Source organism: Ranitomeya imitator, chromosome 3, assembly GCF_032444005.1.
Source record: "Ranitomeya imitator isolate aRanImi1 chromosome 3, aRanImi1.pri, whole genome shotgun sequence".
In the NCBI taxonomy this organism is placed as follows: Eukaryota; Metazoa; Chordata; class Amphibia; order Anura; family Dendrobatidae; genus Ranitomeya; species Ranitomeya imitator.
In genome coordinates this window covers 844,339,206-844,356,184 of record NC_091284.1, presented here as the reverse complement: position 1 = coordinate 844,356,184, position 16,979 = coordinate 844,339,206, and the positions used below count along the sequence as shown (strand labels likewise).

Genomic DNA, 16,979 nt, shown 5'->3' with positions numbered 1-16,979 from the left:
TCTCCCCCATTTCTTCCCTCTACATGGTATATTCTCCCCTCATCTATATGAGACTACCCCCGCAGCCCCACTGCTTCCTAGATGGGACGTTCTCCCCCATTTCTTCCCTCTACATGGTACATTCTCCCCTCATCTATATGAGACTACCCCCGCAGCCCCACTGCTTCCTAGATGGGACGTTCTCCCCCATTTCTTCCCTCTACATGGTACATTCTCCCCTCATCTATATGAGTCTACCCCCGCAGCCCCACTGCTTCCTAGATGGGACATTCTCCCCCATTTCTTCCCTCTACATGGTACATTCTCCCCCTCCCATCTATATGAGACCACCCCCGCAGCCCCACTGCTTCCTAGATGGGACATTCTCCCCCATTTCTTCCCTCTAGTCTACATGGTACATTCTCCCCCTCCCATCTATATGAGACTACCCCCACAGCCCCACTGCTTCCTAGATGGGACGTTCTCCCCCATTTCTTCCCTCTACATGGTACATTCTCCCCTCATCTATATGAGACTACCCCCACAGCCCCACTGCTTCCTAGATGGGACGTTCTCCCCCATTTCTTCCCTCTACATGGTACATTCTCCCCTCATCTATGAGACTACCCCCGCAGCCCCACTGCTTCCTAGATGGAACGTTCTCCCCCATTTCTTCCCTCTACATGGTACATTCTCCCCTCATCTATGAGACTACCCCCGCAGCCCCACTGCTTCCTAGATGGAACGTTCTCCCCCATTTCTTCCCTCTACATGGTACATTCTCCCCTCATCTATATGAGACTACCCCCGCAGCCCCACTGCTTCCTAGATGGGACGTTCTCCCCCATTTCTTCCCTCTACATGGTACATTCTCCCCTCATCTATGAGACTACCCCCGCAGCCCCACTGCTTCCTAGATGGGACGTTTTCCCCCATTTCTTCCCTTTACATTGTACATTCTCCCCCTCCCATCTATATGAGACAACCCCCACAGCCCCACTGCTTCCTAGATGGGACGTTCTCCCCCATTTCTTCCCTCTACATGGTACATTCTCCCCTCATCTATATGAGACTACCCCCGCAGCCCCACTGCTTCCTAGATGGGACGTTCTCCCCCATTTCTTCCCTCTACATGGTACATTCTCCCCTCATCTATATGAGACTACCCCCGCAGCCCCACTGCTTCCTAGATGGGACGTTCTCCCCCATTTCTTCCCTCTACATGGTACATTCTCCCCTCATCTATGAGACAACCCCCACAGCCCCACTGCTTCCTAGATGGGACGTTTTCCCCCATTTCTTCCCTCTACATTGTACATTCTCCCCCTCCCATCTATATGAGACAACCCCCACAGCCCCACTGCTTCCTAGATGGGACGTTCTCCCCCATTTCTTCCCTCTACATGGTACATTCTCCCCTCATCTATATGAGACTACCCCCGCAGCCCCACTGCTTCCTAGACGAGATGCTCTCCCCCATTTGTCATTTCATGTTCTCCCCTCTCCTCTATCCTCTGGATGGGACATTTGCCTTCTCTAGATGGGACATTTTTCCTCCATTTTTTTCTCTAAACGGGACATTTCCCCGTTTATCTTTTTTTAGATGGGACTCTCTCCCCCATTTCTCTTCTCTAGACAGAACGTTGCCCCCATTAGTTTTTTCCAGACATGATGTTCTCCCCCCCCTTTTCACCTCTCTATAATGTACATTCTCCCTCCAATTTCTTTCATTCCCCCCCCCTCCCATTTCTACGACGGTCTAGCCGGGACGTTCTGCCTCCATTACTCTTTTCTAGACGGGATGTCCCCCATTTCTCTTCTCTAGAGAGAACGTCCCCCCCCCCCATTTCTTTTCTCGAGACTTGACATTCTGCCTCCGTTACTCTTTTCTAGGCGCGATGTTGTTGTCCCCCCATTTCTCTTCTCTAGATAGGACGTTCTCACCCAATTTTTTTCTCCTAGACGAGATGTTCCCCTCCATGTCTCTTCTTTAGACTGGACATGCTCCCCCCATTTCTCTTCTCTAGATGGGACATGCTCCCCCCATTTCGCTTCTCTAGACAGGACATGCTCCTCTTTATTCTCTTCTGTAGACAGGATGTTCTACCCATTTGTATTCTCTAGACGGGACATGTTCTACCCATTTGTATTCTCTAGACGGGACATGTTCTACCCATTTGTATTCTCTAGACGGGACATGCTCCCCCCATTCCTCTTCTCTAGACAGGACATGCTCCCCTTTATTCTCTTCTGTAGACAGGATGTTCTACCCATTTGTATTCTCTAGACGGGACATGTTCTACCCATTGCTCTTCTCTAGATGGGACATGCTCCCCCCATTCCTCTTCTCTAGACGGGACATGCTCCCCCCATTCCTCTTCTCTAGATGGGACATGCTCCCCCCATTCCTCTTCTCTAGACAGGACACGCTCCCCTTTATTCTCTTCTGTAGACAGGATGTTCTACCCATTTGTATTCTCTAGACGGGACATGTTCTACCCATTTGTATTCTCTAGACGGGACATGTTCTACCCATTTGTATTCTCTAGACGGGACATGCTCCCCCCATTCCTCTTCTCTAGACAGGACATGCTCCCCTTTATTCTCTTCTGTAGACAGGATGTTCTACCCATTTGTATTCTCTAGACATGACATGTTCTACCCATTTGTATTCTCTAGACGGGACATGCTTAGGGATGTATTAGGGATAATTTTCCCCCATTTCTCTTCTCTTGAGAGGAAGTTGTCCCCCATTTCTCTTCTCTAGACAGGATGTTTCCCCTCACCATTTCTTTTTTCTAGATGGGACATTCTACCCCCACTACTGCTCCTCTTTTAGACATAAAGTTCTGTCCAATACACATGGGACATTCTCCCCACCACCTGCCCACTGGATTGGGAGTCACCCCCTCTAGATAGGACATTAAACCCCCCTTGAATTTAGATGGGATATTCTGCCACCCCTCCCCTAGATATGACAACCCCCACCCCCGCCCCTACTCCTCACTAGATGGTGCATTCTTTCCTCCAGTACTCCCCTCTGCACATAACTTCCACCCTCCTCCTGAACGGTGGATGGGATGTAGTCTCCACCCTGTTGACAATCCACTACTCTGTACAGGATTCTTCCTTGGATCTTACCATTTCCAGGACCTGGGAGGTCAGGGTGAGGAGGCGGATCACATGGCCTTTGGCCGTGGACCTCATGTGGTGCTGATCATTTTCTAGTTGATCTATAGAAATGGGATTTTGAACATGTACAGGAAACCATAACAACAGCGCCATCTCCTCGAGAAACCTGGAAACGAGCAACAAAGCAGACTGTCATATGTCACATCAAACACACATAACATCAGGAGGCCAAAATACATGGAGAAAAGGATTGGACCCCAAGTCCAAGTCAACAAATTCCAGTTCTGCTTTAGTCCCATTGCCCCTGGTGTACAACATCTGGCCCCCTTACCCCTTCACATATCACATCTATATAAAGAGAACTCCCCCCAAATGGGGGGCCGTATACATCTACAGTTGTGTGAAATAGTGTTTGCCCCCTTCCTGATTTCCTATTATTTTGCATGTTTGTCACACAAATGTTTCCGATCACCAAACAAATGTAAACATTAGACAAAGATAACACAAGTAATCACAAGTAATCACAAAATGCAGTTTATAAATAAAGATTTTATTAGTAAGGGAAAATAAATCCAAACCTTCAGGTCCCTATGTGAAATAGTGATTGCCCCTCTCCCTTAAAACATAAAGTAACTGTGGTTTATCACATCTTTGGGAAGCTGAGGTCACATTACCCAGCCACAAGCAGGCCTGATTACTGCCACACCTGTTCTCAATCAAGAAATCACTTAAATAGGACCTGCCTGACAAAATGAAGTAGACCAAAAGGCCCTCAAAAGTTAAACATCATGCCGCAATCCAAAGAAATTATTATTATTAATTTCGATCTATCAGTCTGGAAAAGGTTATAAAGCCATTTCTAAAGCTTTACGTCTCCAGAGAATCATAATGAAAGCCACTACCCACAAATGGCAATGTCAGGGATCCTATGTCACGATCCCACCTTCAGTTCCTATTTTGGAACTTGCAGCTCTCTGGCACCCCCCTTACCCTCAGGTCAGTCTGGGAACTACACCTAGGATAAGTAGTGGCCAGAAGGGCTGTCTTTCTGTGTACTGGCTATTGGGCACTCTGCAGGGAGGGCGGTATGTACGTTCCCAGTCTCAGCCACTAGATCCTAGTTCTGATATTAAAATCAATATCGGGTCAGGAGCCAAATCAACAGTAGCGTAGTTTTAGCACAGAGGATGTGGAAATAAGTTTATAGAGCAAAGAAAATGGAACTAGTAAATTTTTATAGTTTTACTCCAGAAAGATAGGCAGTGTTTACAAAAATATTAAAAGATGTTACAAACGAGACAACTACAGTATATACAGACAATTAGAAAATAACAGGGATTAAAATATGAAACTTGCAGTTATCAGTCAATGGCACGCCGTGTAGAGGAGGGGGAGGGGAAACATTCCAAATCAGGTCAAAATGCACAGCCTCTCCTAGCTGATTTCCCTGGCAGAAAGACAACTTCTTAATTGGGCTTCACAGCCTTATACCCTCTGTAACTTGACCTCACTGGGTGGGTGGAGCTATGGCATGCACTCCCCTTTGAAAGTTATGAAAAAGCTTATGAAGGCCATAACTCAGGCTGCGAGGTTTGTAGGGTGACGGCAGGACTATCATTTTTCTTATTACGCAATTAGCTTTCATTTAAATCTAAACATGGTATCTCTAGGTATTACAATGAGACTGTCATGAACCGGGGGGGGGTGTTTGGTTGCCCCAGTTGATTCTTCAGGGATTTATTTATATCCCACTTCTCAGTTCTGTTTTGGAACTTGCAGCTCTCTGGTGCCCCCTTACCCTCAGGTCAGTCAGGGAACTGCACCTAGGATAATTAGTCGCCAGAAAGGCTGCCTTGCCATGTACTGGCTACTGTGCCCACTGCAGTGAGAGCAATATAACTACTCACGCTCAGGCCGGAATTATAATTATCAAACGCCGTCCATTGCTGCCAGTTTTCCCCAAAAGGTCAGGAGGCTTTGCTGCCAACAGCTCCAATGGTGGGTCAGGAGCCAACCCAATGAGTAGCGTAATTTACATCAGAGGACGTTGGGGGTACATTTTAGAGGGGGGATGAGTGGTATAGAATTACACAGGCTGACTGAGTGGGCATGGCATGCAGCTGTAAAAGGAAGGGAAGCTGCAAGAGGGATCGTTGCTGGAGCCGGTCATTCACATACCAAGGAGCTGCTGCAGAGCTCTGCATGTGTGACTAGGACAACACGAAATACGTCAGATTTCCTGACAGGCGAAAACATAGACCAGTAGGAAGCCTTCACAGGAGTGGTGGCAGACCAAAATTAACCCAAGAGCGCAGCGACGACTCACCCAAGAGATAAAAAAGACCACACAACAACATCCAAAAAACTGCTGGCCTCCTTGCCTCAGTTAAGATCAGTGTTCATGACAAAAATGGCCTGCATGGCACAGTGCCAAGACGAAAACCACTGCTGAGCAATAAGAGCATAAAAGCTTGTCTCAGTTTTGCCAGAAAACATCTTGACGATCCCCAAGACTTTTGTGACCTGATGAGACAAAAGTTGAACTTTTTGGAAGGTGTCTGTCTCATTACATCTGGTGTAAAAGTATCACAGCTTTTAGGAAACGGAACATCATGCCAACAGTAGAATGCGATGGTTGTGTGCTGGTCTGTGGCGGTTTTGCTTCTTCAGGACCTGAAAGACTTAGGCTATGTGCCCACGTTGGGGAATTGCCTGGGGAATTTTTTGTGCGGATTCTGCATCTCTTGGCAGAAAACGCAATTACGGATTTGGTGTTTTTTTTTTGTGCGGATTTACTGTGGATTTCTTGCGTTTTTTACCCCTGCTGATTTCTATAATGGAATGGGCACAAAAACGCTGCAGATCTGCACAAAAGAAGTGACATGCTACTTCTTTGAATCCGCAGCGTTTCCACACAGAATTTTCCACACCATTAGCACAGCGTTTTTTTTCTCATTGATTTACAGTGTACTGTAAATCACTTGCGGATCTGCAGCGTTTCTGCACGGAAAAAAAGGCTGCGGATCCGCAGGAAATCCGCAACGTGTGCACATACCCTTAATGTGGTACATGCAGCCATGAATTCAGCTGTCTATCAAAAAATCCTGAAGGACATGTCTGGCCCATCTGTTCGTGACCTCCAGCTGAAGCGCACTTGGGTTATGCAGCAGGACAATGATCGAAAACACACCAGCAAGTCCACCTCTGAATGGATTAAGAAAAACAAATTTAAGACTTTGGAGTGGCCTAGTCAGAGTCCTGATCTTAATCCGATTGAGAAGCTGTGACCTTAGTAAGGTGATTCATGCTCGTAAGATCAAATGCGGCTGAATTATAACAATTGTACAAAGATGAGTGGCCAAAATTCCTCCAGAGCGTTTTAAAAGACTCATTGCCAGTTATCGCAAATGCTTGATTTCAGTTGGTGCCGCTAAGGGCGGCCCAACCAGTCATTAGGTTTAGGGGGCAATCACATTTTCACACAGAGCCCTGTAGGTTTGGATAATTTTTCCTTTAACAATAAAGACCTTTATTTATAACTGCAGTTTGTGATTTACTCCTCCTTGGTCAGACATCATCTGGAATATTGTGCCCTGTTCTGGGCTCCACATTTAAAAAAACACATCAACAAGCTGGAGCAAGTTCAGAGAAGGGCGACCAGAATGGTGACTGGTCTGCAAACCATGTCCTATGAGGAACGGTTACAGGATCTGGGAATGTTTAGCTGCAAAAAAGACTGAGAGGAGACTTAATAGAGGTCTACAAATATCTGAGGGGCTGTCACAGTGTAGAAGGATCATCATTATTCTCATGTGCACAAGGAAAGATGAGAAGCAATGGAATGAATCGGAATGGGATGAGACACAGATTAGATATTAGAAGGGAGATCAATGAGTGGAACAGGCGGCCACGAGAGGCGGTGAGTTCTCCTTCAATGGAAGTCTAAACACAGAGGCTGGACAGACATCTGTCTGGGATGATTTAGTGAATCCTGCTTTGAGCCGGGGGTTGGACCAGATGACCCAGGAGGTCCCTTCCAACTCTAATATTCTATGATTCTATGATTCTGTGATACTTGTGTTATCTTTCTCTAATATTTACATTTGTTTGGTGATCGGAAATATTTAAGTGTGACAAACGAGCAAAAGAATAGGAAATCAGAAAGGGGGCAAACACTTTTTCACACCACTGTATAAATAAGGAGCTCCCTCTAGTTGAGGCCGTGTACATCCATATACAGGGAGTTCTCCCTAGTGGTGGCCGTATACATCTATATACAGAGAGCTCCCCCTAGTGGTGGCCGTATACATCCATATATAGGGAGCTCCCCCTAGTGGTGGCCGTATACATCTATATACAGGGAGCTCCCCCTAGTGGTGGCCGTATACATCCATATACAGGGAGCTCTCCCTAGTGGTGGCCGTATACATCTATATACAGAGAGCTCCCCCTAGTGGTGGCCGTATACATCCATATATAGGGAGCTCCCCCTAGTGGTGGCCGTATACATCTATATACAGAGAGCTCCCCCTAGTGGTGGCCGTATACATCTATATACAGAGAGCTCCCCCTAGTGGTGGCCGTATACATCTATATACAGAGAGCTCCCCCTAGTGGTGGCCGTATACATCCATATACAGGGAGCTCCCCCTAGTGGTGGCCGTATACATCTATATACAGGGAGCTCCCCCTAGTGGTGGCAGTATACATCCATATACAGGGAGCTCCCCCTAGTGGTGGCCGTATACATCTATATACAGAGAGCTCCCCCTAGTGGTGGCCGTATACATCTATATACAGGGAGCTCCCCCTAGTGGTGGCCGTATACATCCATATACAGGGAGCTCCCCCTAGTGGTGGCCGTATACATCTATATACAGGGAGCTCCCCCTAGTGGTGGCCGTATACATCTATATACAGAGAGCTCCCCCTAGTGGTGGCCGTATACATCCATATACAGGGAGCTCCCCCTAGTGGTGGCCGTATACATCTATATACAGGGAGCTCCCCCTAGTGGTGGCCGTATACATCTATATACAGGGAGCTCCCCCTAGTGGTGGCCGTATACATCCATATACAGGGAGCTCCCCCTAGTGGTGGCCGTATACATCCATATACAGGGAGCTCCCCCTAGTGGTGGCCGTATACATCCATATACAGGGAGCTCTCCCTAGTGGTGGCCGTATACATCTATATACAGAGAGCTCTCCCTAGTGGTGGCCGTATACATCTATATACAGGGAGCTCTCCCTAGTGGTGGCCGTATACATCTATATACAGAGAGCTCTCCCTAGTGGTGGCCGTATACATCTATATACAGGGAGCTCTCCCATAGTGGTGGCCGTATACATCTATATACAGAGAGCTCCCCCTAGTGGTGGCCGTATACATCTATATACAGAGAGCTCCCCCTAGTGGTGGCCGTATACATCTATATACAGAGAGCTCTCCCTAGTGGTGGCCGTATACATCTATATACAGGGAGCTCCCCCTAGTGGTGGCCATATACATCTATATACAGGGAGCTCTCCCATAGTGGTGGCCGTATACATCTATATACAGGGAGCTCCCCCTAGTGGTGGCCGTATACATCCATAAACAGGGAGCTCCCCCTAGTGGTGGCCGTATACATCTATATACAGAGAGCTCTCCCTAGTGGTGGCCGTATACATCTATATACAGAGAGCTCTCCCTAGTGGTGGCCGTATACATCTATATACAGGGAGCTCTCCCTAGTGGTGGCCGTATACATCTATATACAGAGAGCTCTCCCTAGTGGTGGCCGTATACATCTATATACAGGGAGCTCTCCCATAGTGGTGGCCGTATACATCTATATACAGAGAGCTCCCCCTAGTGGTGGCCGTATACATCTATATACAGGGAGCTCCCCCTAGTGGTGGCCGTATACATCCATATACAGGGAGCTCCCCCTAGTGGTGGCCGTATACATCCATATACAGGGAGCTCCCCCTAGTGGTGGCCGTATACATCCATATACAGGGAGCTCTCCCTAGTGGTGGCCGTATACATCTATATACAGAGAGCTCTCCCTAGTGGTGGCCGTATACATCTATATACAGGGAGCTCTCCCTAGTGGTGGCCGTATACATCTATATACAGAGAGCTCTCCCTAGTGGTGGCCGTATACATCTATATACAGGGAGCTCTCCCATAGTGGTGGCCGTATACATCTATATACAGAGAGCTCCCCCTAGTGGTGGCCGTATACATCTATATACAGAGAGCTCCCCCTAGTGGTGGCCGTATACATCTATATACAGAGAGCTCTCCCTAGTGGTGGCCGTATACATCTATATACAGGGAGCTCCCCCTAGTGGTGGCCGTATACATCTATATACAGAGAGCTCTCCCTAGTGGTGGCCGTATACATCTATATACAGGGAGCTCTCCCATAGTGGTGGCCGTATACATCTATATACAGGGAGCTCCCCCTAGTGGTGGCCGTATACATCTATATACAGAGAGCTCTCCCTAGTGGTGGCCGTATACATCTATATACAGAGAGCTCTCCCTAGTGGTGGCCGTATACATCTATATACAGGGAGCTCTCCCATAGTGGTGGCCGTATACATCTATATACAGAGAGCTCCCCCTAGTGGTGGCCGTATACATCTATATACAGAGAGCTCCCCCTAGTGGTGGCCGTATACATCTATATACAGAGAGCTCTCCCTAGTGGTGGCCGTATACATCTATATACAGGGAGCTCCCCCTAGTGGTGGCCGTATACATCTATATACAGAGAGCTCTCCCTAGTGGTGGCCATATACATCTATATACAGGGAGCTCTCCCATAGTGGTGGCCGTATACATCTATATACAGGGAGCTCCCCCTAGTGGTGGCCGTATACATCCATAAACAGGGAGCTCCCCCTAGTGGTGGCCGTATACATCTATATACAGAGAGCTCTCCCTAGTGGTGGCCGTATACATCTATATACAGGGAGCTCCCCCTAGTGGTGGCCGTATACATCCATATACAGGGAGCTCCCCCTAGTGGTGGCCGTATACATCTATATACAGAGAGCTCTCCCTAGTGGTGGCCGTATACATCCATATACAGAGAGCTCCCCCTAGTGGTGGCCGTATACATCTATATACAGGGAGCTCCCCCTAGTGGTGGCCATATACATCCATATACAGGGAGCTCCCCTAGTGGTGGCCGTATACATCTATATACAGGGAGCTCTCCCTAGTGGTGGCCGTATACATCCATATACAGGGAGCTCCCCTAGTGGTGGCCGTATAGATCTATATACAGGGAGCTCCCCCTAGTGGTGGCCGTATACATCCATATACAGAAAGCTCCCCCTAGTGGTGGCCGTATACATCTATATACAGGGAGCTCCCCCTAGTGGTGGCCGTATACATCCATATACAGGGAGCTCCCCCTAGTGGTGGCCGTATACATCCATATACAGAGAGCTCCCCCTAGTGGTGGCCGTATACATCCATATACAGGGAGCTCCCCATAGTGGTGGCCGTATACATCCATATACAGAGAGCTCTCCCTAGTGGTGGACGTATACATCTATATACAGGGAGCTCCCCCTAGTGGTGGCCGTATACATCTATATACAGAGAGCTCTCCCTAGTGGTGGCCGTATACATCTATATACAGGGAGCTTCCCCTAGTGGCGGCCGTATACATCTATATACAGGGAGCTCCCCCTAGTGGTGGCCGAATACATCCATATACAGGGAGCTCCCCCTAATGGTGGCCATATACATCTATATACAGGGAGCTCTCCCTAGTGGTGGCCGTATACATCTATATACAGGGAGCTCCCCCTAGTGGTGGCCGAATACATCCATATACAGGGAGCTCCCCCTAATGGTGGCCGTATACATCTATATACAGGGAGCTCTCCCTAGTGGTGGCCGTATACATCTATATACAGGGAGCTCTCCCTAGTGGTAGCCGTATACATCTATATACAGGGAGCTCCCCCTAGTGGTGGCCGTATACATCCATATACAGGGAGCTCCCCCTAGTGGTGGCCGTATACATCCATATACAGGGAGCTCCCCCTAGTGGCGGCCGTATACATCCATATACAGGGAGCGCCCCCTAGTGGTGGCCGTATACATCCATATACAGGGAGCTCCCCCTAGTGGTGGCCGTATACATCTATATACAGAGAGCGCCCCCTAGTTGTGGCCGTATACATCTATATACAGGGAGCTCTCCCTAGTGGTGGCCATATACATCTATATACAGGGAGCTCTCCCATAGTGGTGGCCGTATACATCCATATACAGGGAGCTCCCCCTAGTGGTGGCCGTATACATCTATATACAGAGAGCTCTCCCTAGTGGTGGCCGTATACATCTATATACAGGGAGCTCCCCATAGTGGTGGCCGTATACATCCATATACAGGGAGCTCCCCCTAGTGGTGGCCGTATACATCTATATACAGAGAGCTCTCCCTAGTGGTGGCCGTATACATCTATATACAGGGAGCTCCCCCTAGTGGTGGCCGTATACATCCATATACAGGGAGCTCCCCCTAGTGGTGGCCGTATACATCTATATACAGAGAGCTCTCCCTAGTGGTGGCCGTATACATCTATATACAGGGAGCTCCCTCTAGTGGTGGCCGTATACATCCATATACAGGGAGCTCCCCCTAGTGGTGGCCGTATACATCTATATACAGGGAGCTCTCCCTAGTGGTGGCTGTATACATCTATATACAGGGGGCTCCCCCTAGTGGTAGCCGTATACATCTATATACAGGGAGCTCCTCCTAGTGGTGGCAGTATACATCTATATACAGGGGGCTCCCCCTAGTGGCGACCGTATACATCCATATACAGGGAGCTCCCCCTAGTGGTGGCCGTATACATCTATATACAGGGAGCTCTCCCTAGTGGTGGCTGCATACATCTATATACAGTGGGCTCCCCCTAGTGGCGGCCGTATACATCCATATACAGGGAGCTCCCCCTAGTGGTAGCCGTATACATCTATATACAGGGAGCTCTCCCTAGTGGTGGCCGTATACATCTATATACAGGGAGCTCCCCCTAGTGGTGGCCGTATACATCCATATACAGGGAGCTCCCCCTAGTGGTGGCCGTATACATCCATATACAGGGAGCTCCCCCTAGTGGTGGCCATATACATCCATACACAGGGAGCTCCCCCTAGTGGTGGCCGTATACATCTATATACAGGGAGCTCCCCCTAGTGGTGGCCGTATACATCCATATACAGGGAGCTCCCCCTAGTGGTGGCCGTATACATCTATATACAGGGAGCTCTCCCTAGTGGTGGCCGTATACATCCATACACAGGGAGCTCCCCCTAGTGGTAGCCGTATACATCCATATACAGGGAGCTCCCCCTAGTGGTAGCCGTATACATCCATATACAGGGAGCTCCCCCTAGTGGTGGCCGTATACATCTATATACAGGGAGCTCTCCCTAGTGGTGGCTGTATACATCTATATACAGGGGGCTCCCCCTAGTGGCGGCCATATAGATCCATATACAGGGAGCTCCCCCTAGTGGTAGCCGTATACATCTATATACAGGGAGCTCTCCCTAGTGGTGGCCGTATACATCCATATACAGGGAGCTCTCCCTATTGGTAGCCGTATACATCTATATACAGGGAGCTCCCCCTAGTGGTGGCAGTATACATCTATATACAGGGGGCTCCCCCTAGTGGCGGCCGTATACATCCATATACAGGGAGCTCCCCCTAGTGGTAGCCGTATACATCTATATACAGGGAGCTCTCCCTAGTGGTGGCAGTATACATCTATATACAGGGGGCTCCCCCTAGTGGCGGCCGTATACATCCATATACAGGGAACTCTCCCTAGTGGTGGCCGTATACATCTATATACAGGGAGCTCCCCCTAGTGGTGGCCGTATACATCTATATACAGGGAGCTCCCCCTAGTGGTGGCCGTATACATCCATATACAGGGAGCTCCCCCTAGTGGTGGCCGTATACATCTATATACAGGGAGCTCTCCCTAGTGGTGGCCGTATACATCCATACACAGGGAGCTCCCCCTAGTGGTGGCCGTATACATCCATATACAGGGAGCTCCCCCTAGTGGTGGCCGTATACATCCATATACAGGGAGCTCTCCCTAGTGGTGGCCGTATACATCTATATACAGGGAGCTCCCCCTAGTGGTGGCCGTATACATCTATATACAGGGAGCTCTCCCTAGTGGTGGCCGTATACATCCATATACAGGGAGCTCCCCCTAGTGGTGGCCGTATACATCTATATACAGAGAGCTCCCCCTAGTGGTGGCCGTATACATCTATATACAGGGAGCTCCCCCTAGTGGTGGCCGTATACATCCATATACAGTGGGGCAAAAAAGTATTTAGTCAGTCAGCAATAGTGCAAGTTCCACCACTTAAAAAGATGAGAGGCGTCTGTAATTTACATCATAGGTAGACCTCAACTATGGGAGACAAACTGAGAAAAAAAAATCCAGAAAATCACATTGTCTGTTTTTTTATCATTTTTTTTGCATATTATGGTGGAAAATAATTATTTGGTCAGAAACAAACAATCCAGATTTCTGGCTCTCACAGACCTGTAACTTCTTCTTTAAGAGTCTCCTCTTTCCTCCACTCATTACCTGTAGTAATGGCACCTGTTTAAACTTGTTATCAGTATAAAAAGACACCTGTGCACAACCTCAAACAGTCTGACTCCAAACTCCACTATGGTGAAGACCAAAGAGCTGTCAAAGGACACCAGAAACAAAATTGTAGCCCTGCACCAGGCTGGGAAGACTGAATCTGCAATAGCCAACCAGCTTGGAGTGAAGAAATCAACAGTGGGAGCAATAATTAGAAAATGGAAGACATACAAGACCACTGATAATCTCCCTCGATCTGGGGCTCCACGCAAAATCCCACCCCGTGGGGTCAGAATGATCACAAGAACGGTGAGCAAAAATCCCAGAACCACGCGGGGGGACCTAGTGAATGAACTGCAGAGAGCTGGGACCAATGTAACAAGGCCTACCATAAGTAACACACTACGCCACCATGGACTCAGATCCTGCAGTGCCAGACGTGTCCCACTGCTTAAGCCAGTACATGTCCGGGCCCGTCTGAAGTTTGCTAGAGAGCATTTGGATGATCCAGAGGAGTTTTGGGAGAATGTCCTATGGTCTGATGAAACCAAACTGGAACTGTTTGGTAGAAACACAACTTGTCGTGTTTGGAGGAAAAAGAATACTGAGTTGCATTCATCAAACACCATACCTACTGTAAAGCATGGTGGTGGAAACATCATGCTTTGGGGCTGTTTCTCTGCAAAGGGGCCAGGACGACTGATCCGGGTACATGAAAGAATGAATGGGGCCATGTATCGTGAGATTTTGAGTGCAAACCTCCTTCCATCAGCAAGGGCATTGAAGATGAAACGTGGTTGGGTCTTTCAACATGACAATGATCCAAAGCACACCACCAGGGCAACGGAGGAGTGGCTTCGTAAGAAGCATTTCAAGGTCCTGGAGTGGCCTAGCCAGTCTCCAGATCTCAACCCTATAGAAAACCTTTGGAGGGAGTTGAAAGTCCGTGTTGCCAAGCAAAAAGCCAAAAACATCACTGCTCTAGAGGAGATCTGCATGGAGGAATGGGCCAACATACCAACAACAGTGTGTGGCAACCTTGTGAAGACTTACAGAAAATGTTTGACCTCTGTCATTGCCAACAAAGGATATATTACAAAGTATTGAGATGAAATTTTGTTTCTGACCAAATACTTATTTTCCACCATAATATGCAAATAAAATGTTAAAAAAACAGATAATGTGATTTTCTGGATTTTTTTTTCTCAGTTTGTCTCCCATAGTTGAGGTCTACCTATGATGTAAATTACAGACGCCTCTCATCTTTTTAAGTGGTGGAACTTGCACTATTGCTGACTGACTAAATACTTTTTTGCCCCACTGTACAGGGAGCTCCCCCTAGTGGTGGCCGTATACATCCATATACAGGGAGCTCCCCCTAGTGGTGGCCGTATACATCCATATACAGGGAGCTCCCCCTAGTGGTGGCCGTATACATCCATATACAGGGAGCTCCCCCTAGTGGTGGCCGTATACATCTATATACAGGGAGCTCCCCCTAGTGGTGGCCGTATACATCCATATACAGGGAGCTCCCCCTAGTGGTGGCCGTATACATCTATATACAGGGAGCTCTCCCTAGTGGTGGCCGTATACATCCATACACAGGGAGCTCCCCCTAGTGGTGGCCGTATACATCTATATACAGGGAGCTCCCCCTAGTGGTGGCCGTATACATCCATATACAGGGAGCTCCCCCTAGTGGTGGCCGTATACATCCATATACAGGGAGCTCTCCCTAGTGGTGGCTGTATACATCTATATACAGGGGGCTCCCCCTAGTGGCGGCCATATACATCCATATACAGGGAGCTCCCCCTAGTGGTAGCCGTATACATCTATATACAGGGAGCTCTCCCTAGTGGTGGCCGTATACATCCATATACAGGGAGCTCTCCCTAGTGGTAGCCGTATACATCTATATACAGGGGGCTCCCCCTAGTGGCGGCCGTATACATCCATATACAGGGAGCTCCCCCTAGTGGTAGCCGTATACATCTATATACAGGGAGCTCTCCCTAGTGGTGGCCGTATACATCCATACACAGGGAGCTCCCCCTAGTGGTGGCCGTATACATCTATATACAGGGAGCTCCCCCTAGTGGTGGCCGTATACATCCATATACAGGGAGCTCCCCCTAGTGGTGGCCGTATACATCTATATACAGGGAGCTCTCCCTAGTGGTGGCCGTATACATCCATACACAGGGAGCTCCCCCTAGTGGTGGCCGTATACATCCATATACAGGGAGCTCCCCCTAGTGGTGGCCGTATACATCCATATACAGGGAGCTCCCCCTAGTGGTGGCCGTATACATCCATATACAGGGAGCTCTCCCTAGTGGTGGCTGTATACATCTATATACAGGGGGCTCCCCCTAGTGGCGGCCATATACATCCATATACAGGGAGCTCCCCCTAGTGGTAGCCGTATACATCTATATACAGGGAGCTCTCCCTAGTGGTGGCCGTATACATCCATATACAGGGAGCTCCCCCTAGTGGTGGCCGTATACATCCATATACAGGGAGCTCCCCCTAGTGGTGGCCATATACATCCATACACAGGGAGCTCCCCCTAGTGGTGGCCGTATACATCTATATACAGGGAGCTCCCCCTAGTGGTGGCCGTATACATCTATATACAGGGAGCTCTCCCTAGTGGTGGCCGTATACATCCATACACAGGGAGCTCCCCCTAGTGGTGGCCATATACATCCATACACAGGGAGCTCCCCCTAGTGGTGGCCGTATACATCCATATACAGGGAGCTCCCCCTAGTGGTGGCCGTATACATCTATATACAGGGAGCTCTCCCTAGTGGTGGCCGTATACATCCATACACAGGGAGCTCCCCCTAGTGGTGGCCGTATACATCCATATACAGGGAGCTCCCCCTAGTGGTGGCCGTATACATCTATATACAGGGAGCTCTCCCTAGTGGTGGCTGTATACATCTATATACAGGGGGCTCCCCCTAGTGGCGGCCATATACATCCATATACAGGGAGCTCCCCCTAGTGGTGGCCGTATACATCCATATACAGGGAGCTCCCCCTAGTGGTAGCCGTATACATCTATATACAGGGAGCTCTCCCTAGTGGTGGCCGTATACATCCATATACAGGGAGCTCTCCCTAGTGGTAGCCGTATACATCTATATACAGGGAGCTCCCCCTAGTGGTGGCCGTATACATCCATATACAGGGAGCTCCCCCTAG

At 48.7% G+C, this 16,979-nt stretch overlaps 1 protein-coding gene across 1 annotated transcript in view; it reads right to left on the bottom strand.

Annotated features, from left to right (window-relative positions):
* Positions 1 to 16,979, bottom strand: part of DNHD1 (dynein heavy chain domain 1) — a 349,228-nt gene that overhangs the window by 253,163 nt on the left and 79,086 nt on the right. Inside the window, exon 6 of the mRNA XM_069760007.1 lies at positions 3,121 to 3,277. Coding sequence (XP_069616108.1) covers positions 3,121 to 3,277 — 157 coding nt within the window. The remainder of the gene's footprint in view (positions 1 to 3,120; positions 3,278 to 16,979) is intronic.